The 24950-nt window shown below is 37.3% G+C and overlaps 2 protein-coding genes across 6 annotated transcripts in view; one reads left to right on the top strand and one right to left on the bottom strand.

The window, feature by feature from the left end:
* The window catches only part of Noa36 (zinc finger protein 330 homolog Noa36), a 62495-nt gene that overhangs the window by 10223 nt on the left and 27322 nt on the right, over positions 1 to 24950 (bottom strand). Inside the window, exons 1-3 of one of the 2 annotated variants that reach the window (XM_083143843.1) lie at positions 10072 to 10143; positions 9678 to 9839; positions 843 to 862 (exon numbers count right to left, since the gene is read on the bottom strand). In XM_083143843.1, coding sequence (XP_082999969.1) covers positions 843 to 862; positions 9678 to 9797 — 140 coding nt within the window. In that variant the 5' untranslated portion in view covers positions 9798 to 9839; positions 10072 to 10143. Of the gene's footprint in view, positions 1 to 842; positions 863 to 9677; positions 9840 to 10071; positions 10144 to 24950 lie in introns of those variants that run through there. The other variant, XM_083143846.1, reaches the window with a different exon arrangement.
* Positions 10923 to 24950, top strand: part of Graf (GTPase regulator associated with FAK) — a 178544-nt gene continuing 164516 nt past the window's right edge. For all 4 annotated transcript variants that reach the window (XM_083143835.1, XM_083143830.1, XM_083143826.1 and 1 more), the window contains exon 1: positions 10923 to 11212. In XM_083143835.1, the coding sequence (XP_082999961.1) occupies positions 11059 to 11212 (154 nt within the window). In that variant the 5' untranslated portion in view covers positions 10923 to 11058. The remainder of the gene's footprint in view (positions 11213 to 24950) is intronic.

The following is a 24950-nucleotide window of genomic DNA, read 5'->3' as shown; positions in this document are numbered from 1 at the left end:
AAAACTTTCTCAAGAACATCGTAACAGGAGATGAGACATGGGTTTACGGATACGATGTGGAAACGAAGAGGCAGTCTTCGCAATGGGTGGGGAAAGGGTCTCCTCGACCAAAGAAAGCACGGATGAGTCGGTCAGATATCAAGGTGATGATGGTTGTGTTTTTTTGATTGGAAAGGCGTTGTGCACCATGAATTTGTACCACTTGGTCAGATGGTAAACAAGGAAGTCTACCAGAGAATTCTAACATGATTGAGAGATGCTATGTGTAGGAAGAGGCCTGAACTGTGGGGGAATGAGTTGTGGATGTTGCATCATGACAACGCTCCACCTCACACATCGCTCCTTGTCACAAGTTATCTGGTAAAAAATCGCACTTCTGTTGTGCCCCATGCACCCTATTCCCCGGACTTGACCCCTGCAGACTTTTTTCTCTTTTCCAAACTGAAAACCACTTTGAAAGGACTGTGTTTACAGACCATTGAGGAAATTGCGACGAGAGTACTGTGCGCCATCAAAGAAAGTGTGTTTCAGCAGGTGTTCCACAATTGGAAGAAACTATGGCACCAGTGTATTGACGCTGGGAGGGAGTACTTTGAAGGGGATAGTGGTTGAAAGTGTGTATCATGAGCAATAAAGCAAGAACAGCAAAAGTTCGGTCTTTTTTTTAACACACCTCGTATTTTACTATCTTCTTCCATAACACACATATTTTAGGAAAACTGGAATATAACCACCACTATTGCCTGGACATGCCACTAACCAATTAATATGTCCTATTTCTAAACATAACACTAAAAAAAGAATTTGAACCATGTAAATTTTGAATCAAATGTATTATTTACCTCTTGCATTTATCACATTCCTGAAAAAGAAAAAAATAATATGTAAGTACAACACCAATTTAATACTTGAGAACTGGATCAATGTAATATTGAATGGATAATGAATTGTACAGTAAAATATCATGACTATGAAATACCTCACACAAAATTGCAATTAAATTGGACTCCTTTTTGCCAACATAACTGAATACAACTTCTAAGCCTACCTTAAGAACAACCGAATGTTTTCACTTATATGGTGAACAGTAATAATAATAACTAAAACAATAGTGAGGAAAGGACCCCCAAAATAAAATAAAATGAAGTGACTGTTCAAAAACATTTCTCACTCAATTTCTAAAACCCAAGACTCCTTACCAACAACTCTAACCACACTGGAAGGAAGCTAAAATTTCAAAATACTTATGTCAAAAGTTGATGTTGTAAAGGGGCACTCAGCACACATGTGGACAAACATAGGGATGGCCATAGGGATTCAGAATCCAGAAAATTGAATATCCGAATTTTGGAAATTTTACGATTTCGGAAAAAATCCAATTTCGTTTGGCCAAAGAAATGTTGCTACAAGGGATTTAATTTAGTTCGTGTATTATTCTGGAAAAAAATTCGAGAGTATATTTCTCTGATATACATATGTAGTTTGGTTTGATTTGGTGTTTTAAGTCCACTTTATGCGCAGTAAGGCTAATTGGGACTGGACCTACAGTTTAAAGTGGAATCCGAACCACTTGTGCCTCCACCGGGTATACATATGTAGTGACAACACTGTTAAAAATAGTAAAAACCAAGTGCAGAGAACTAGAGGGAAGGATTTTTGTTTTTGGAAGGGGTTTAATTACTTTAAAACTCATAAGTTCATTTCATTAATTCTTTTTCTTATCCATTTGGGGTGAGGACTTGCTTACAGCAGGGCATCCAGCTCTCTGGTATTATCACAGCTTACGTTACTGTATTCCCGATTAAATTTTACTAAGAGTCCCAATTTTAACTGCATGGGGGAGAGTGGAACGACAAAACAAATGTAGGAAACGGTGAAAAGAACACGTATTTTGTCGGGATTCCATATTTTAAGGGTGTTTCCGAGAAAATTGAAAAATCCGTAAGGGGATACGGGATAAAATGTGGGGTGAGAGCACCTCGGAGCATTGAAAAACACTTCACATCTTATAAGAAAGGGAGGGGAGATAGGTGCAATAACCCTGAAGAGCAAAAGGGAGTGTACAGGATAGTAGGTGAATGCGGAAAGGAATATGTGGGACAGACTGGGGGGAGTATGCAAATTAGGTGGGGCGAGCATGATAAAGATGTAAAGGAGGGTATACCAAAGACAGGATTATCTGAACACGTATTAGTTAACTGGCATAAGATCGCCAAAAGAGAAGTCATTAGGAAGATTAACAATAAATTGGATAGGAATGTGTATGAGGCAGCCTATATATGCACGGATAATAGGAATAAACTCAATAGGGATGATGGGAATTTGGAAGACGGCTGGATAAACTTTTTTAAAAAATGGGATAAAGCCGCCGGGAGTAGAGACGAGATGGGCTTCCATGTTACCCCTGAGGTTAGGAAAGTCGCCGAGGTGGAAGTTGAATTCACCTTGGATTGGTGACTCATGAGCCCCAGTTGAGGAAAGACTGGGGGGGAGGAGTTTTCCTTCTCCAGGTATGAGCTGACACCGTGCATTCGCCTACCCCGAGCAACGATCGGCAGTTCGCCATCATCAGCTTTGAACGTTCTTTTGTTTTTATAGAGTATTGCGCGGTTTTAGTATGTGTATTTTACATTCTTTTTTTAGAAAGTGTCCTTCCTATACCATTTTAACCTAAATCCTCAACCATCACTTTCTCGACGAGGCACCATGTCAGGTGTCTGAAAACATCATTTCAACCTGAAGAAGGAGGTAGTATAACCTTCGAAACGTGGTTTAATAAATCTCATGCTCACTCACGTAAGTTACTGATTTTTAATCTTTTAACCTTTAGTTTGTAAAACGAATGTTCCACCCTAATTTCAAGTTTGAATGTTTTATTAACAAAATTACATAGAAGCTGGATGTGCTTAGCAATACAGTGGATGTCCCTTCTTCAATGAGCTGATTGCATTATGTTTATCCAGTGGCGGCAATTGGGTTCCAAAACAGGTGATGGGGGGCACAGTAAGAATGATAAAATAAGAAAGACTGATAGTTCACAAAAGGTTTCCTATCGGCATTAAAATACATTTTCAGTGAAATATATTATATATACAATTGCAGACAGAAAATGTTAATCACTAGAAAAGTAGAAAGTGGATTACCAGATTAGAAGAAAACCCTTATTAGCTGAATAGTTCAAGTCATTGATTACTTCGCCGAAGGGTACATGACAGGCAAGAAAATGCGTTGGCTTTCAGACCCATTGCATTGTTTTGAAGTAAAGATTTTCTAACATGCTTTAGATATTCTATTAAATTGAGTAAACAATAGATTTCAGAGTATGAAACAAATCAAAGAAGCTTCACCTTTTTACGCCCAACCATCCTGACGGAACACACCGACAGATAGTTAGTGGAATCTGCTACTAATTTCTGGGAGAAATATGAAGATGATCTATCTTGCACTATAACAACATATATGCTTAGTTTTCGGAATGCAGTATCAACTGACATATATAGAAGAAACATGTCGAACATCAGCGAAGTCTCAGAATTGCTCTTGATAGAAAACAAAATTCTGGCTAGTAACATTCGTAACGTATGCACTGCTTATATGCTGTATTTGACCCTACCCACCTGTGACGTCTTCATCAGCTGAGAGGTAGTTTTCAAAGCTAAAAGTGATCAAAAATTACTTGGGAAGCACAATGATAAGAATGAGATTGAGTGGACTGGCACTGTGTTAAGCATCGAAAGGGATCAGGCTCGAAAACTGGACTTGACCAAACTAGCACAAGAATTTGCTTCCATCAAAAAACGCAGAGGACTGGTACTGGTCATGTAACAATATCGTAATTTTTGAAGTAACAGTGTATTTACCTTCCCTTGGTAGATAAGATTTAGCAGGGGAAGGGAGTGGCAAAAAGTGTGTGGGGGGTCAACTGTCCCCCCCCCCCCACTGTGTTTATCAGTACTCATATGTTTTTTCTTTTTACCAACAATAATTGGCATAGCTTAAAAAAAGTTGGTATCAGTTCTGCAACACTCATGCGCAATCTGAATGTTCGTACGTGTGACATATGAGAGCAGGAAAAGTTCGCTTGAAAGTGGAAGGAAATATGACACTGTGTGTTGTATATGATTCCATTGTTTGATTATTGTTTTGGCATCAGAAGGTGCACGTGCATTGAGTGCAAAATTGTCAAAACAATGAAAATTCCGCTCTTGTGCAACAGCTATCTCTGATAATAAATCTAAAAACAACTTCGAACAATGTAGACATGTTTGGCTGAAACAAATACCAGCTTTAGCTTCGCAATGCTGTTGTCACAACACTAAATCTCATTGCTTTTCAGTTACCTAACTGCTTCCCAGTATGGAAATGGACTTGGCTGCAAATAGATTCAGAAGACTTAACTTGAAATCTGGATTACTCCAAAATCTGGATTTCCTCCGAAATTTGGATTTTATCTGGAATCTCGATTCCTCGGATTCCTCCAAAACCTGGATTTTTTCCAGAATCCAGATTCCTCTGAAAAGATTTTCCGGTTTTAAAAAATCCAGATTTGATTAACCTAGACAAACACAGAACAGCACAATCCCAGAGGATTATACTGGCTGTGGGTTCATGCGCCAGATACAATAATAATAAAGCGAAGGAAAACTATGTTAATATCGGTGTAGAAACATGTCCTTATGCAAATATGTATGTATGTATGTATAACTATTTTTAATATTTTTTTTAAAAAAAGAGCATGTTATGCTTGTGACACAATATCTATGTTACTCTTGTGCAGGAGTAGAAAAATACAGGGCAGGGTGACCAGTCCCAATGTCACTTGCAAATTTTCACCTCATACCTGAACTTTAATATTCAGTTCTAAAAAAACATGTTTAAATATTTCAAGTTCACTGATGGAAATTTCCATTGCGTTTTTCAAAAAATTAGTACAGTGTGTTTTTTTTTAATGTTTGTGTGTTTTCCACATCACATGTATCAAAAAAACAGATTAATGAAATTGCCATTATAAATTTTTGCACTGTTGGGTACTTTAGTATTATACGGACTACCTGGTTAGGTTATTGTCTACATTAAATTATATTCCCCTCGCTAACATGAATTTGTCGATCCTGAAACTGGGGCTAATACTCCTAATCTAACGTAACCAGGTAGTCCATATAATAGTAAAGTACCCACTGTTGCTAGTTGAAATTTAAAATCTGCAGTGTTATGGTGTGTTATGGTAGCGTCAGCCAAATATTAGAATGTATTGCATAGTTATTGACCCTGTTACCAGTTGAGATTCCTTTAGGAAGCCCACTCTAGTGCAAGAATTGATTGCTTTCAATCCAATCTTGTATTAGTTAATAAATTAAGTGCTTTAATATCACATTTTATAGCTTATCTTAATTGCATTCATATATGTGTGTGTGCTCCCTCCTGAACTACATTTGGTTTTGTCCACCCCAGCTGTTGCGACACTGGTATAACTGGGATCCTGGGCAGGAGGTTAAAATGTTCCTAATAGTAAAATGTTGGTAAGTATGTGTTGTAAGAGATTTGAAAAGATTTTTCAGCAAATAGCTTTAATATTATTGTTTCTATAAAGATTCATCTTTCCGAGTACTGCAATATAAAGTTTTACTTTAATATCATACAAAAACTCATTGAAAACTGTGGCATACATTTTGAATGAACACAAAAAATAGAAAATATGTCCAAGTTTCATATTATTTTGTTCTAAAAATATAAACAAGAAACCATTATAACTGTTATTTCTTTAAAGTTCATAGTTTTCACTTTTACACCCCCAAAGTTTCATTCCTCACCTATGTGGTATAATGAATAAAAATTATTTCTTAACAATTTATGAATTATCACAAGTCCCATGCATTAAGTTCACTCAGGTGGTTAATTTTTGTTCAACAAACCTTGGTACAAAAGCACCGAGATGATATATAAAATATCACATCATCTGATTGTTACAACTCTCAGAACTTTACACTCTTGTCTGAAATTTTAAAAAGCAACTTTCCCTGTCTTCATTCAGATCTGCAAGTAATAGTTTTGGCACAGACGTGCATTACCATTAAAATGAGAAACTTTCTACCAGATGTGGAAACCACAGGAATATATAATATAAGTTGTTCATGTTCAAAGGATTATGTAGGACAAACAGCAAGGAAAATGGCAATAAGATGGCACGAACACGATTTGGACATTATAAATCTAAACCCAAGAACAGAGGTTTGTCAGCTCACATCATCGAAGAGAAGCATTTGATTAAAAACAGAAGGGTTTTAAAAAGATTGACGGGAAACATAGAGTTGAATGTCTGGGAAGCTTCGTTCGTTGCAGAAGAACACTGGAATAAATTAAATATTGGAAATGGCAACATATATCCAGTATGGAGTTTTGTTTTTTACAAATGGAGTAACCCACCATCTTTAAAATTTAATGTAACAGAAAACATCAAGAAACTTTGTGAAAACAATGACGACTTTGAATTACCTGATGATATTTGGGATTCATAATTTTAAATAAAAAATAATGTGATCAAAAATTTTTATCTGAAATAAAAATAAAACAGACTGCTTCTTTTCACAGTTAGGTTGCAATATTACAACAATGTAACATTGACAACATCCATTATATAAGGGATTCTTTTTGTTTAAAAAATTGCTAACCGTTGTTATAACTGTATCTTTAGTCAAAATAAAAATAAATGTCTGATGAAGGGAGCGTGTGTTCTGAAACGTCACAACGAAAAACTGTTTTCTTATGCTTGTATTAACCGTAAACTACATGAAAATAATTACCATTGTATTTGCATATACTGTACTTCCCATTCTAGGGAATTTTTTCAACATGAAAATACTTTTTCTGCCCCTTTCTCCTTTCACCAAAACATGTGGTGAATTTACAATCCAGTTTTGCTGTCGGTTGTTTTTGCCCCCACTTCCTTCCCTTCAGGAGTTTTTATAACCATGCTATGCTCATAACAGGGAGAGGGTAGATATCATAGACATTTCCCTTTGCTAAGAAAATACTTCCTCAATTTCCAATTAGGTGGATGCTGCTCTTGACTCATCATGTGGTTTTGATGAAAGAGAGATGCTAGCGTATGCCTGGCGGTAATCACTCACAAATTCTGTGTGTGAATGGAGCCCTTGGAAAGCCTATCTTCTGTCTCTAATTGCTTGCCGAAAAATGGGAAATAGTTGGCTGACTTCGAAACGTGCGAGACTCAGTCAACTAAAGAGACTGACTGCAGGTAGAAACACTGGTGAAGCACGGAAGAAAATGGAAGATGAAGTGATGTGGGAACATCTGATGTTTTGAAGGAGATTGCATTCCATGAATAAGTATTAAAAATAATAATTGCATTTCAGATTTATTTTGGGGTACATGCAACTGTGTGAATAGGCAGAATCTGCACTGCTGCGCTTTCAGCACTTGATTTTCCTCCTCCTACTCTGCTCTACAGTTAGCTGGGGCAGGGTATAGTGCACCAGATCTTTAGTCACAAGTCCATTGTAGGTTCAATCCCCACCACTGTCGAAAAGAAACTTCACCTAAGAGATGAGGTCTTCTCTCAAAATGCACTGTGATAGAATATATAGTTGGTAAATAGATAGGCAATGTCCTATTAAGATTGGAGCTGAGCCGATACCACCATTTGCTAATAGATACTTGTATAATTCCAATACAAAATAACAAAGGCTAGTTACCGAGTCATATTAACTCGTCACATCACTAGGCCCGTATTTAGAAATATATAATTTGGGGAGCCAGTCCAAGCCAAGTGTCTCAGAAATATAATAATAAAACTGTTTCTATTTGATATGTTAATATAATTACTTGTAATAATATGAAAATTAATTAATTAGTAATTAATTTCTCTGATGAGTATGGAGTATTGTTGTATGTAACCACAGACTAAGGGTAAAAACACAGTGAAGCACATCGCCAGAAACTTGCAGGGACAAGTTTCCGGTAATTCAAAACCATGGAGTTAAATGGGGAAAAGCATAGTGGAGCCCCGCTCATAGCGAGAGGTTCCCAAGAACAAACACGGTTTGATCTTCGGTCCCTTGTTTCAAGTGGAAGGCTCCGTGATTGGTCCACTCAAGGTCACTTCTCCCTTTTTTGGAAGACACCCTCCTTTTTCCCCACTTTTTTTGACAGACTTGTCGTTTGCAAGCTTGTGCGATGGCGGTCAATGTGCCTGTCCGACAGCCGGTTCATTCATTATATCCTGACACTTTTATGGCTTGACCGGACTCCGTGCGATGACCAAGGGTCCCTGTGCCTCACCGTGTTTTTACCCTTAGAAACGGAGGAAAGACAACGTTAATACTATTTTGTTCTATCTATCTTGACTATAAAATATTATTCCATAAATAGCAAAAAGATGCTATACAATCAGAGATAAAACAGCAAATATTCATCATCTAGCTTACGTGTAGTTAAGATCGCTAAACTTTGTGTAAAAACAACAGTCATGGTAAGGAAATTTAAGTCAAAGAAGTTAAAAATTGAATATTTATTGAATAACAAAAATAAAGATGGTACGTCCATTTAATGAAAAGTAATGTTCCTGATAAATATTTTATGTACATTATTGTAAGTAGTGGTGTACATAAATCTTTATAGAGGGGCCTCTCCAATGGTGTCGCCGTCGCTTTGTAATCAATAGATCGCAGGTTCAAATACTCAGTGGAGGCACATAGTGGTTCGGGTAGGTCCAGTCCCTATTAGCTTATCTTTCTTAGTACTGTCATTCAAAGCCGTATGTTCCCAACCTAATCTTGGCGGAAATTATTGATTTGATTTGCTTTATTTTACTTCTCTTTCTGTGCCGCTTTTGGCTAATTTGTGAAGATGGGGATGAGTGATGATGTGATGAAATTGATGAATGGACACTCACAAACATCCATGACCAGCCCAGGATTCGAACCCTGCCGTCGTAGCACGATGTGCTAACCACTCCACCATGGGGGGGCGGCTTTCGGCGAAAATAAATAGCCATCATTGGCCGATACCGGCAGTCACACGAAAGACACAAGTGAAGAGGATAAGTATAAATTGCTGATTCCCATTTGTGGTTGAACGTAGATAAAACAAAGCTAATTTCACAGTGACCTTCATCCCTCCTTTCCAAGAACTCCGGAACTACCTGACCTGGCATTAGTGCAGCGGGGGGTTAAAAATATCCTGCTATCTTATGACCACGATCTTCAAGCAAGAATTGGCAATGAATGGTTTATTTCCCACAGCGTTAACTAAGCAGTTACATGCCTTCATAGTCATGTTTGGGTTCAGCTTTCACTTGCCCATGCCTTTGATCTTGCCAGCTGCTTCCCAGGAGGGTGGGGTTTCATCCACTGTTTCTAGTAAAATCTATGGGACTTCCATATCTAATCGTTACCAAAAGGACAAATGTTGAGACTAGCCGTTACCCTTGTCTGCTCCTCTAGCCACAGAAAATCTTTGGTATCGGTAAAAGAAAATCAACCAATACTCACCGATGCCGATACAGCGGTCGGCTCAGCCCTAATTAAGATTGCATGCTAATAATAAAGAACAATTGTAACATTCGCCCGAAATTGCTCGTAAGTTACAAAATGTATTGCCCTACTTTCATACTTTCAGAGTTACCTTGTCTATTTTATCATCTCACATTTTGGCCTTACCATTGAAGAATTGGACGGATATTCAACTATAGTTCGATTATCCTTAGCTGAGCGAATTTCTTTTTGCTTCAATTTCTGCTTCTCTGCCTTCTTCCTTTGGCCAGTTTTCTTTTTTGGCATTGTGAACTAATATTCTTCAATCTGCAGATGTTTCCAAATTGCCTATAAAATATATATCACTAATGTTAGTTTTAGAACAGCTATGTTGCCTGTGAATTATTTATTTAATACACATTTGTGACAAACTAAACAATTTTGATTAGAGTAGAACGAAAATATGCTCCTAAGCTCAACAGAGCGTTCGGGACCATGGACGAATATCCTGTATCATTGGTAAATATAAATTGCTATAATGACGTTCTACAAGAAAATGAAAGTACACTAAATGTCAAACCTTAAGGAAATTCAGTAAAACACAAACAGAAAAACCATAACCGAGATAATACTCAATTGTGTTTTGTCTGCCGCCAGCTGATAACTCATACGATACAATTTTCGGAAGAAACTAAACCCCCGTCATCTGATCTCTCTGATATTATATCATACCAATTGATATTCGCTGCAGGCATTGTAGCAGCACTTTGTGCTTATTGGTATTAAATTTTATCATCACAGAAAGTAAATAAAGATTTGTTTATTTATGGATATAATATTTCATCTTTTAGTTTTTAAGAAATTAGACCACAATTAGACTCATTATGTAGTGTAGTATTTGCACAGGTTATATTCCATTCTCATAAGTTATCAAGTGAAGAATGTAGTCTGTGAAAATGAATTTTAAACTATTTCTAGGAACAAAGCTCTAGCTATTTTACACAATTTTTTTCATTAACTTACTTCACATTTCCCTAGGCTGAAGCTCATAACATAAGCAAGATATAATCCATGTGGTGATCGGTCTGGCATTTGGCATTCTTGATTTGCACATGGCTTGGCAACATTGGTCGATGTCATGTGGTCGTCCCGTCCCTTCATGGTCCTCACTCATCGCACCCAACTTGAAGTCCACTTGAGATCTGACGTCATGATTATAATTCATTGTTGTTAGGTTAGGCTTGTTAGGTTTAGTTCCATTAGCAAAAAATACAATGCGATATTCTGGGATTGACCAAAATGTTATGGTTTTTGCTAAGAGAACGAAACCTAATAGCTCTAACATAACAACGTTGCTATTTCTCATCTGACGTCAGAACGCAACGTTTGTGTCGCGTTGTGCGATAAGGGAAATCTCATTCGTCGGCCCCTGTGAGGTTATGTTGTCGATGTTGTCTTAGTTGATATTGTAGGTGTGGACAACGTACGTGTACGTGTAAACGTGAAGCGAAGTTGAGTGAATGTAAATGTGAATTAGATATATTGGTGCAGATGCTTTAATTTCACAATGGGACTTCTGCCTTTAGAATTCACGGATTGTTTGACTGATAGTCCATATTTCAGAGAAAATCTTCATGCTCATGAAAAGGAACTAGAAAAGACAAGTCAACAGATCAAGGGTTTGATAAAAGAAGTGAAAGATTTGCTGAGCGCTGCTAGAAGTAAGTTCACAAATGTGTACATACTAATATATTGTCCTGCTTTAATATTTTCTTAACATAGAGTTTACAAATATGACTTTCATAAATAATGTTACATTCTATAAGAATACGTGCTTTTAAAATGTTTAGAACTTTCTGATGCAAGTGACAGTATATAAATGTTCGTGTTATATTTTGTTGTTTGATGGTTATTAGCTAGCTATCTGTGTTTGATTGAGTAGTTGTTGGATTGTGCTGTTCTTTTAAAAAATAATAACAGAAATGTGATGTGTGCAAAGTTTCAATGTTAATAATAATTTAAATATATGGAAGGGACATTTTTTTGTCCTATGGAATTTCAGAACAGAAATGTTTTATGGATTACTTACTGACCACCAATAAGAACCGAAGTGGCCATCTGAAATTGAAGAAAATCAGAACGCTTTATTTAAAGCAATGCAAATGTTGAAAACCGAAGTATTCAAGAAAACTTTGTATGCCAGTGTCAGAAAAATGTTCAAGTCTATCATCTTAAACAGTAGGACTACCTTCACCAGGTGGTGAGCCTAGCCTTTGATCTGTTTTGACCGAGTTTTATGATTCCTCACTGTGTAGGGTTATACATACATATATATATATATATATATATATATATATATATATATATATATATATATACAAAACATGCACGTTCTCTTGTAGGATGTTTCGTTCTATTTGCACTGCTTGTTTGGTTAGACAGATTCTGTCTCTCTAAAAAAAAGGAATAATAATAATTAGTAATCAACTTTCATAGTATGTAGGTGAGTGGTTGGCATAACTTGTGTCAATAATAATAGTATTACCATACACCTTTATTTTTCCATTTTATTCTTTATGATTAGATTTACGTAGAAAATATTGACAATGTGTGTGTGAAATATAATAGTGTAAGTACTTAATAAGAAAATAGCTGTGCTAGTTTCCTTATTAGTATCATTTGTCATTGCCTGATGACACATTTTTGAGACGAGAATTCCTTTATTGGACTGTCTGTCTCCTATAATTAATTCAGGCCATTACAGTTGCAGGCTGCCTATCATGATTTGACTATAAGGTAGACAAGCTTTTTATGATATGTAATTGACAGATATTTTATACTACGCTTGTTAGTAGTGTGTGGGTACTTAAGTTAATCTGAAATGTCAAAACACACAAACATGTATTTAAATAATGTTTGAGAAAGCAATGACTGACTGTTGTGGTGTTTCTGTGATGTTTGGCTTTTGTTGACTTGTTCGTTTCACTGATTCAATTGTTGTTTCATATATGAAGCAATGACTCGAAATTTCCCGAAGTATTTGATGCCTCCTGCAATGAATTTCTCTCTCTGCTTGAAGTAAATGCTATTCTTCTGGCAATCCATATGAAAATTTATCAGTTATGTCTCGTGCAAAATTCGCTTGCTAAAGTAAAACTGTTCTGGAGAAAAATATATTTCTTTGTAATCTTTAAAATATAATAGTTTATCAATATTTTCATGGGATGCCAACACCTTTAGTCATTCAAGTGGTTTTCAACCCCCACTGCATCTGTACTGGAAATATTTGAGTTTGTACAGTGAATGTCATTTTATGCAACAGTATTTTTATAGGGTAACCATCAAAGTACATTTGACATATTTCAACACGATAAAGATATTGTGACATACCATATATGCATAGATATACTACCAAATGAAGGGTAACCCCAGTTACATGCTGTGGACTGATGAGGTAAACATTTTTTCCATAACACCAACTGATCCTTTTTGCAAATAATCCAGAGTAAAATTTAAAATCCCCTTGATCGTATAGACTTTCTATTGGTGTAGTAAATGACAAAAATAATGCTCCTGCATAAATCTAAGACTTAATACTGGAGCTCAAAAATTGAATATTATCCCATCCAGAATTTAGTGTTCAATCCTCTGGTGCTATGCACAGGGGAACACTTTACCTTTACCTCTCATTAGAGTTGCCATGGTAATCAAGGACATGATGTGGATATTGAAGTGGTGGATTTTCCCCCACTCTAATTTAATGACAAATCCCCACTAGAATTTTATAGTGACCATCCAACATTGGTTCTCAAGAGTTTGATATGCCCCACCCACAATTTAATGCCTCTTCCACCAAAATTCTTGTGACAATTTAAAACTTAACATGTAGGCTAGTAACTGGATATTGCCGCCTTCCCTCCTCCCAGAAAAAAAATAATAATTGCATGTTATAATTTCCTTGTCAGACTACAAATTGCTATTAACCTTTTGGGTCCCAAGCATCTCGATCGAGATGCTGTGTCAAGGTCGTAGTTTTTGCATTATAACTTTTCTATTTTTGGCTAGAATTTCAATTTTTTTTAAATTTTATTCCTAAAACATGTATTTAACAGAATTGTTTCTTGCACTTTTTATTTCTTCATGGATATCGAGGGGAAAAGGCAGGAAAAGGGACTTCTCTTTTGCGTCTCTTTTCAAGGGAAAATTTTTGCCGACAAAGGAAGACTGGCTTTGTTGTTCTAAAGCAATGCTTTTCACTCCCGCCTAGTAACTGCATTCGAAGGAAGCTTGTTTATCAGTATCCGATGTCAAATGAAAGTTTTCCTTGCGGGCGCAAGCAGGGGGAGGGGGAAGACTGGTTGTTGAATCTGCGTTGTGAGATTGGATTTTCGAGGTGCGCTGAAGGAAACTTTTGTTTTTGATCACAAGTTGCAACACAGGTACGCCGAATGTGCATAAATTATATATCGTTTGAATCTGTGATTCATTCTGCTTACAACGGTATATCTTTCATATCTCTAGGGCATTTAGTTTCTGAGCTATAGTCATTTCAATGTGTAACTGCATTTCGCTCAATTCTGAAACTTCAGACAGTGGCATACAAGCCTTTCGTTTCAGGGGTACAACTCGTGTTACATTGGTCATATGACAATGATGCAAATCTTTTTCTGTTTCTTACATGCCAGCGATAATTTCTATGTGCATTTTGAACTTTTCATATCCTTTTTTTCGGGGGGGGGGGGGGAGAAACCCCATTTAAAAAAAGTTTTTCTGGGGATTTCCCCCCTCCATATGTACGTCGAATGTGCATAAATGATATATCGTCTGTGGCATACAATTTTGTTCCTAAAACCTGTATTTAACAGAAATGTTTCTTGCACTTTTTATTTCTTCATGGAAATCTAGGGGAAAAGGGACTTCTCTTTTGCGTCTCTTTTCAAGGCAAAGTTTTTGCCGACAAAGGAAGACTGGCTTTGTTGTTCTAAAGCAATGCTTTTCACTCCCGCCTAGTAACTGCATTCGAAGGAAGCTTGTTTATATATCGTCTGAATCTGTGATTCATTCTGCTTACAACGGTATATCTTTCATATCTCTAGGGCATTTAGTTTCTGAGCTATAGTCATTTCAATGTGTAGCTGCATTTCGCTCAATTCTGAAACTTCAGACAGTGGCATACAAGCCTTTCGTTTCAGGGGTACAACTCACGTTACATTGGTCATATGACAATGATACAAATATTTTTCTGTTTCTTACATGTCAGTGATCATTTCTATGTGCATGTCGACACTGTCATGTACTTTTCCTTGGTGGGGGCCCATTTTTTTCGAAATTTTGGAATTTTGAGAGTTAGCCCCCTCCCCCACCACATATATGCCAAATTTGCATACATTTCATATAGTCTGAATCTCTGGTTCATTCCGCGTACAACGGTATATCACTCATCTCTCAAGGCAATTAGCCTCCGATCTACACTCATTTAATTGAAACTCTGAATTTTGCTCAAAATCGGCTCTGGACCAAGGGGGTTACATGTGATAATGGCCTTGGGACTCAAAAGGTTAATACAGGATGCATGTAAAATGAAAATGTAGTTCAAGTTCTGTCCATATCTGTATATTTTATTTCAAAACCCCCCCGCCTTCAAAATACCCCTTTAAAGATTGGTGGATGTGACCTGCTTATGCATTAACAAGCTTAGTGTGTACATATATAAATAAGAGCTCCTTTGATGTGCTCTATGTGAGTCCCCTCACAGGTAGTGATACCAATAAGTCTACATACAAAATCAGCTACCGGCGAAATGAATATCAGTGGTGACTCGTGGCTTTTTTAAGATGTAGGAAGTTATGGTAAACAGACCGGAACTGAGAACAGAGGGAAGACTTTGTACTATCCATTGCGAACACATCCGAAAGTAACATTGACGATTTTTTACATTTTGAAAGAATTACGATTTTGCTCCTGGGTACGGACCTAGGTAGCTGACAAAAATGCACGCACCGCGCCACTTGTTTTGAAAGCAACCTGCAACTTTTGTATGCATGAAGCTGATTGGTTCGACCACAGATGGAGTTAAGAACTCCAGCTATTTTGGAGTTGTGAACTTGGGTTATCCATTTTTTACTATAGTTAAGCTGCATTCCAATGGTTCTACCAATGAAATGGGTTCAGCATAGTACTAGAAAAAGTTGGAGAATATTCAATGATTGGGAATGGCGACGTGTTTGTTTTATTTGTGGCCTCCAGCTTTCTACAAATTTCCTTTCATAAAGTATTTGTTCATTTGCTAAATTGGGGAGATGAAAGAAGAGGAATGTGATTGTAAAAAGCTTGTACTTTGGTTGGCATACTTCCTTTTGTTTGAAACAAGTCCGCTGCAGAAGTAGAACTTTAAAAAATATATTTCCTCAAAGTATCTTTATTTGAATTCAATTTATCTCTGTCCGTGGGATGCACATTTAGTGATTATGCTAGATTTTACCATTATGCCAAACATAGGGTTCTAGGTGCCAGCAAAGTTCAAATTATGCTAGGTTTAGAACCATATTGCAAGAGTTGGCTTCACTGAATGAGGAAACTACTGATGCTTCCTCACTGACCATTTAACTTAACAACCCCATTCATTCTCTTCCACACCCATCTGGCTGTAGTTGGATGATTGAGATTCCTCAGCAGCAGTGAAGACTGTCGTGTTTGGTGGCAACTGGAGCAAGGGGGTGATAGCGAACTTAGCTGAATGTATTTACATTGCACTTATAATTTTATAATCCACATTACACTTCTCAAAAGTAGAGAACTGAAAATTAGTGTAAATGAACTTTACGTAGGTGGAGGAAACTCCCCTGACAAGTATATCATTGCATATCAATAGTATTTCATCTTCCAATTGCTGCCTTAAGGTCAGTGGTATTTGTATCATGGACAGAAGCGTTGCCAGAAGGAAAAACTTCAATTTGTTTTCTTCTCTGCTTTATAAAACACTAAATTTCAATATACTTATTTTACAAAGCAGCTTTTTTCGTTCATAAAGTCTTCACAATGATTCAAATGTGCCAATTTTCTCCGACTGTTGACAAGAAAAGCTCACCAGATCAGGCAGCAAGCGTCTGGGGCTATGAACTAATTCCCTCTGGTGTATTCTTCCTGTGTTCTTCCTGCTCCACCGAAGAAGCCGAGAGAAACCAAGGGGGGAAACTGGAAATTGGAGCATGTGCTTCTTCCGAAAGAAACTGTCAACAGATGGCAGCAACTGTTAAATGTGCTGATAGCGATATAGACACGATTTTCTTTGCTATTCCCAAGTAGCCTATTTTGTTTTTAGTTTTCTTTAGCTTTTGTATTGGAGAAAAGTAAGCAGTATTTAAGATTCAATGCAAGCATTCTTTGCATTGTTATAGTAATTCCCAAGATCTTCGATGCTTTTGCCTAATATCTTTCCTTTCCATTTCGCCAAAAGTTAAGGCTGCAAATTTCCTCAACAACTCCATTGCAAAACGTCGCGCACCCAAAGCCTTGCAGTTGCATGGCGAAGGTTTTTGTTTTCAAACACTATATCACCAAAATGAGCAGATTTACACTTACATCGACATTTTAAATGTGTTGCTTAAACCTTTAGATAATGTAGACGAGTCAAAAAGATAAAAAACACTGCTAATAGAAAGTAATATTTATCTTGGTACACATGTAAGCGAGTATGGATAAATATGCATTATATTTTTATTCAAAAGAAATTATAATTGTTATAAACTCCTACAGGTAAACTTTAAAACAATAATTTTAAGTATCGCAGATTGCAATTCGCATCATGAAGTTTGAGCATTGCCAGAGACTTACCAATGAAATATAGGAAAGCTGCTGTGAAATTACAAATAGCTATTGAAATTGGAAAAAAAAAAATAACCTTTGGTATCATGGTTAGTGGAAAGGGTGGCGGGGTTAATTCTTAGGAATAGGTAAAATAATTTCCAACACTAAATAAGGAGAGAAGAAGGCATTCAATAATTTAAACTGTTTACCTTAGAAAATTTTCCTTGTTTTTGAGGGTATTGATGGGCAAGGGGATGTTAAGCGGAAACGATAAATCGAACCAGTGGTAGTGATTAGGGAGGGCGAGGGGCAGGAACCCCCCACTTTTCCCCCACACAGAGGGAAATATACTGTCTTTGCCCCCACCTCCTGTGGTTCTGGAACTCAATTGCCGCCACTGAATCGAAATAAATGAAAATTGACTTGTGTTTCGTAGATGGATTTTGGTGGGTGCTCTGGCGGAGTGTCTAGCACAATTGGTTGATGATAGGATGAAATTGATGAAGGAACACTCATAAAGAACACCCATGCCCAGGCTGGGATTCAAACCCAAGAATCCTGCTGTCGTAGCATGCTGTACCTAACATTCTAGCATGGAGGTCCACCCCATTGATTGCCAAGAGTGTAGGGTGCAATATATGCATGATACAGTCAGAGAACTACTGAATATGCAGGGTAAATTCTACAGTGGAATGACATTTCCTGTGAAATTTGGAGCCGGTATCTGTAAAGATGCAGAAAATATGTTTGTTTGTTTATGTTGATTTGTTTTAATTTTTTTCCACCTATTATTTAACAAAACATTAGTATGGGCAGTGATAAAAAGTAGTGTCTGGTGGCAGTTACCGCTAAACCAGCTCTGGGAAAACTAAATTTAAAGTTCAGAAAATCAGTATCACTTTTTTTTTTTTTTTGCTTAGGAAATGTACAAAACTGCATATTACCACCATCATTGTCAGCCTTGCACATTTTTTAAAATTATGTACTAAAAGAATCGTAGTGTCAAACTTAGTGATAGCCAGGGAAGGGGCAAAAAGTATTATAGTAATGTAATTGAAAATATCTCCCTCCCAGATTTTTCTCGTTACTGTGCTATTTCCTTTGTAACTCATTTGGGTGCATGCTAGACAACATGTATGCAGATGATGACACTTGTAACACAAATACTGTTTACCAAGTATTAAATCACATGATGCACTGCAACTCTAATTCCTCAGGTTAGTGACAACATGCTTTGTGTGATTAGAGTTAACTGTTTGCATTTTTATTGTTTAAACAAAAGTCTGTGAGGTGTGTGTCTTCACTGCACATCGTTTAAAATTTAAAATTGCCAACAGCTAGGTCCCTCCATAGCTTAGTTTACATTGGATGACATCAGTAGCCTTGATGTGGGAAGTACAGACAGGGTGAAAGGGCATTATGTGAACAGTATCTTTGTAAACTAGTTTAATTACAGTTTAGTGGACAGAACTTTTTATGATCTCTCAGGACAGGTGTTTCGTAGACATGAGACAACTTATTGTAAGATTTGAAGTTGTTTTTTTGAGGGGGGAGGAAAGTTGGTCATTTGCTCTCCCAGCAATCATATGTAGAAGAAGAAAATTGAAATTTTACCTGAATATATACATTTAGTGAGCCAATATGGTTAAACTAAATCTAATTGTGATTATATGATCGGTAAAATGTTAAAATGTTACTGCCTGTCAAAGTGCTTGCCATTCTGCCAAGAATAAACCAAACTTCAACCCACAATGACAAACAGTTCAGTGATGTTTTTTTTGTTTTTAACCTCATATTTGAATAACCCAAGCTTTTAAAGTATTTTTTTATTCGACAAGTCTACAATACTTATGCTGAATTGAAGTCAAGTATGCCATCCTTCATATGTAAAAAAGGTAAAGTTGACCTGCACTTGCACCATGCCATGAAGGCACATATAAGGGGATGTGCACATCAAGATATTCATCACAGTTAGTAACTGTTTTTTATTACTATTTTTTTTTAAAAATTTGCTAGTTTGAGTCTGATACCATCCCCACTCATTTCGAACTGCTTTCTACAAGTTCAAATAGGTTAAGTATCATGGATTAGAGATTTTTTTTTCATTTTTGATACACTTGGTCGACAACTGCTTTAGAGTTGACTTGGTTCAGTCTAAAATCATAGCTGCAATTGGTTTCAGATCCAGCCAATCGTTTATTGCATAATCTTATTTCCAACTGCTTCAAACCTGGAAATGTCAGATAAGTTTACATGTAACAATTGTACTTTCAATGCATATGGACTTTTCACATATACCTTGGTGTGTGTGTGTGTGTATATAAAATTTTGATAATAACGACTATTATATAATGTGAGGAACGAGTTATTGTTTCATATGCATACTTAGAAATGCATGTTACTCTTGCTTTAACAGATTATTTTTAATAAATATCTTGCAGACAATACAGTAGAAAAATTAATTGTTTCAGTTTAGTTTTTCCAACTGGGTTTAGGTTCATGAATAAAACTTGATTCACATTAGCCTTCATTACAGTTCTTAAATACAGTGCGTTCGTTTTGGCTCAGCCGAGATAGCGCGGGCCTGCACACGACGCGAATGCCGGCATTTTCGACCCCGTGACGCATGTAATCCCTCGACTCCTTAAATCCAGTCATCTCCACAGAGCAGTTTGAATGGCCAGGTTTTCCATGCATCTAGACCACTGTGCAATGACAAGAAAACAACTTGAATGCAGTTGGCTACTACTTTGAACAAATCTTATTAGAAAGATTAGTACTCGTTTTGCAATATAAATATAATTGCCTGCATGCTAAAGATATGTGCGTAAAATTAAGCGGGACGTCACGGGTCGAAAATGCCGGCATCCGCACCGTCTGCAGGCACGCGCTATCTCGGCCCAGAGTCAAAACGAACGCACTGTAGAAGCATGCACAGTTACCGCCCTGGTCATGATCAATTGAAAAAAGTTAGACTGGAGTATGAGGGAAGCAGACCTTGTGCAGGTGCAGAACTGTGATAATTTTGGAAAGCAAAAGTAGTTCCTTTGATAATTTGAATACTTTCTAAACTGTATAGTTATTTTCGTTGTAATACTCTTATGTTTCAAGGATAGTAATAAACAAGCATTATTTAATTTTTCTTACCTTAGATATACTACGAGCTTTTCCCTAGAAGAAATGGCCTCACAGAATTTCGTGTTTTCTTTGCTGTTTTTTTTTCCAGCTTTCAAAAATTGCAAGTAAGAATCGAAAATTCTTGAAACTTGGGGTCGTCGTCCACTTGGCGAGGGTAGAAGGTATAAATCCCTCCCTTTTTTTCTGTTTTTCGGCTTGCATTAATTGGATGAACCAAAAGCCGTTTCCGTAATTCTTTTTTGTCACTTTCTTCTAACGCCAGTGCTATAACAGCCAAGTCCGTCGTTGAAAAACTCTTGAACATTGTAGTTAGCCCAGTCGACAGGCGCTTTTTACACTCCTGTTCACATAAAGTGGCACATTTTATAAGGCTGAACAATTTAAATATGTGCCACTTTAACTGAGCAGGAGTGTACAATAAAACAAAAATCATTGTACACTGCCAAGCACTCAGCTACTTGACGGCGAAATAAGCGATGCTCGCCACGGAATATGTCGTTTTTTGTGTTTCGATATCGTGAGGTACAGAGTAAGAACAGTATTGTGTGAAGATGGCGGCTAATGAAGAATATTTTTGATTAACCACCTGCGATATAGCGTAATTATAGAGGAGGTAAAGTAACAGAAGGAAATAATTTTCAACATTTTGTAATTGCATTAAAATGAGTGTTGCGTATTCTAAATATACACCGTAGTTTTGGAAAGTTTTTCTAGTGTATGAAGAAGAAAATTTCGAGTTTTGTCCATATCAACTATTTATATAATTTCAAAATGACTGAAATCTTGTCCACTTGATGCAGCCATATTGATCACAGATTACTCAAAAGCACTGATATTTTGTTCAGTGAGCACACACAGTCAAGTAAATGATCCGTCTGCTCAACGAGCGAAAATCTTGCTCAGATACTTGTCACGACGCGTCCCTGATCGTTGTCTTTGCTTGAGCCCTAGATGTAAGACATGCCCAACAGAATGAAGATAATAATAATAATAAAAAAACTTTTGATTTTTGACATCTTATTCTTCAGCAGTGTTTAATAAACCTAAATCTTGAATATGTGAAATAATTATGTAAAATTCCATTGAGAAATCGAGAATTTAATATGACCAAATAAGCCGAGAGCCCTTGGCTGTGACTCAAGTAGGTTGCAAGACAGTAATCACTTCGATTTTTAAATCGCTATTACTGCCACAGCTCTGCATTTTACTTTTCCGGATTGTTTTGAACGCAGACGAATTAAGAGAAAGACTTCCTGCTGTTTGCCTTTGGGTCTTATTCTTGGAGCAGAAAGGTTAATCAGTGAGGTTTGTGCAAGCTGAACTTCCTGATAAAGCACTACTTGCTGACGTCAGAACCAGTTGGTAGAAAATGGTCCTGTCTGGCTTGGTGTTCTGCTAATAATATCTGTGAAGGATTTTATTTTTGTTCCTAAAGTGTCACATTGGACGACTATTGAGGTGCTCGCATTCGACTTCGTTCGTCATTCCTGTGTAGTTAGAGTGGTACCCTTTTCCAACTCTATCGAGCGTTCCAATTTATCTGGCCAGGAGTGTACAACTTTTAATGAGTTTGCACAACTCAAAGTATCCCGGATTGTACATTTCTGTTTAGATTCTTATTTCTTTCCTTGACACTGAAATATTTGCATTTGGGACCAATTTGACCCAGCCATGGGCAGGGTTGTTAAAGGTCCAGGAAATTCTAATGGATTTTATTGTGTTCCGTAACAGGACCGGAACCTTCATTCTTACACAATTTAAATTCGGTCCAAGTTGCGTATTGTATCATTTCAATACGGAATTTTGACCGTATTTAAATTGATCTGGAAAAAAGATTCCTAGACCGTATTTAAATTGATCCGGAAAAAGGTTCCTGGACCGAATTGAAATACTTTAAACATAAAAAGGTCCTTTACGCTCTAGAACCCATTTATACTTGCTGAGTTTCTCTCCCGGACGAGAATTGAATTTATTTACAATTCCTTGGCCTTTAACAACCTTGGGGTTAAAGGTACAGGAACCAATAAATTCTATTGGGTTCCATAACAGGACCAGAACCTTTTGTCTCGCACAATTTAAATGCGGTCCAAGTTGCGTATTGTTTCATTTTAATACGGAATTCGGACCGTATTTAAACTGATCCGGAAATAAAGTTCCTGGACCGGATTTGAATCGATCCGAAAAAAAAGGTTCCTGGGCCGAATTGAAATACGTTACAGATAACAAGGTTCTTTACGGTCCAGAACCCATTTACGCTTGCTGATTTTCTCTTCTGGACCGGAATTGAATTTATCTAAAATTGCTGGATCTTTAAAAACTGTGTTTGTTGGTTTACTTTCGCACCGATTTCGAACATTCATTCAGTTGTGATTTTTATTCAATGTTATTAAAGGAGCTTTGATACCGAACGCTTGTCGTTTGGCTGTCGTTCATTCTGGATCGTTTTCTCTTGCCTGTTCACGCATGCTTGGTGAATACTTCCTTGTAGACTAAAGGAGCCCGTGTCGATTGTCTCTTCGGTGTAATTGTAAACTCCCGCTGTGTGTGCCCCTTTGCGTTGTGTTCGACTTTGTTCTATGCATGTGCTGTGGGTTGCGTCATGTTGTCCGAAGATATTTTCCCCTACTCGACATGATGTCCGGCTTTTAAGTTTTATACTTCAGCGTATGACATCGGCGCATCCCACCTGGACTTGCCTTATCGGCTAAAGCAAGACATTTATGCTTGTCTGTGTGATTTCTTTCGCAATGGTGTATGCCATATTGTAGTGCGTGATGGCGTCGGAGGTTTGCAGCAGAGCATGGCTGTGCCTTCAAAACGTGATTAACGTGACAAATATGGCCATGTGATGGGTTGATTATATTTAGCTCAGCACATCAGTAATCTTTTGAAGGACTTTGTGTCTGTGGAAATCATGCCATGATGTTGCCTGTTCAGATTCTTGATTTCGTAACCGACATTCGTGGCGGAGTGGTTATCACAGCGCACTAGACAACGGAGGTCCCGTGTTCGAATCCCGGCTTGGTCAAGGGTGTTTATTGTGAGTATCCTTTCGTCAGTTGCAGCATATCACCGTTCATCGTCGCGATTAGCCAAAAGTGGAAGAAAATATCGACGCTAAATAAAAAAAATCAAATCTTGATTTCGTCTTGGCCCCATATTTATCTCCTCTTTCCACACAGTCAGTTTTTTGCAAATTATATATTAACTATAAAGCCAAATTAATGACAGAGTTAAACAACTCGTAAATAAATTTATAGTTTATCACCTACCATCTTTCGGCCACTTCATTATTTGCAAGGATGAATGGTGATAATCCAGAACCGTCTTTCAATATTATTATCGCGATAAATAACAGGTGAAGCAGTAAACGTGCCTACGTGTTGGAATGTTGAGCAGAAATCACTACGATCCCAGATTTGAGTCCTGGAGTTAGACACGGATTATTATTGAATTTTTCATTATCGTCGCGACTAAACAAATGTAGTAAAACTAGGGTGGTTGTTACTCTAACTCTCTAGATCGTTGATATGCTACACGTATCGTGGAATGCATGATATACACTAGTTGGATTTATTTGCAGTTTTTTACGTTCCTTTAGGTATTGATAAGTAAGGTGTTTCGAATGGACAAGGTAAGGTGATATTTGTAGGGAGATGATAGCGAGTTCCCTTCCTCTATGGTTACAAATGTTTGGTCCTCGAGGGGTTATATATATAATATCCAGATGCTTCCGAAAAAGTTCCTTCTCGCTGAAAATTTTTCAAATACCTCATTAGGCATAAACATGCTAAGATAAAGCGCCGCGAGGCAGAAGAGTATTTTTTCCTGTTTCGTTTATTATAACTTTTAATGGAAATAGATTAATTTTTAAATCGAATAATAGATTAATTTTGAAATCGAATAATTGTGCAAACTATGTGACTTCCTCAGTGGAAGGAACGACAGTGCTTGCCCTTTAAAGTTGGCCAACATGCTCCGTACTATACATATTGGGTCAATAGGTATGAATATTGCATGTCGCGGATGCGTTGCTTGCGATTGATCCGAAAGCTGGTACACAATACATCTGCTTTTCGTGTTGTCTAGGAACAACAAGGCTTGATCTTTTTCTTAAAATATTTAGTCGCCTCCGCACAAATCCGCATGTCATGAGAGATTGTGGGTATGCAGTCACGATATCTGCTTCACGATCGTGGGAGTTGCTGTGGTCAGGGTCACACTTTTCGGCTGTGTTCCACCTCTTTTGAGCGTGTGGGTCTCTTTGGTAGATGCCGCCGGGAAGCAGAATCTTACTTTCATTGCTCATTCACCCCCAACTGCATCCCAGGGACGTATTTAGAACCCTATTTCCGGGCGTAGGTAGTGGCGGATCGAGAAGATGCAGTTGGGAAGGACGAATTTAGGTCTGGTACCGCACCAAGAATAAATTCTAGTATCACTTGCACTGTTTTGTTTAAACGGTATATAGTACTGTCCCAACAGGAATAAGCTCACTTCCATATTCTAGAGATT

This window comes from Lepisma saccharinum, chromosome 1 (genome assembly GCF_977018435.1).
Source record: "Lepisma saccharinum chromosome 1, izLepSacc3.1, whole genome shotgun sequence".
Classification (NCBI taxonomy): domain Eukaryota; kingdom Metazoa; phylum Arthropoda; class Insecta; order Zygentoma; family Lepismatidae; genus Lepisma; species Lepisma saccharinum.
Note: the sequence above shows the minus strand (reverse complement) of the source record. Positions and strands in the feature narration are given on the sequence as shown.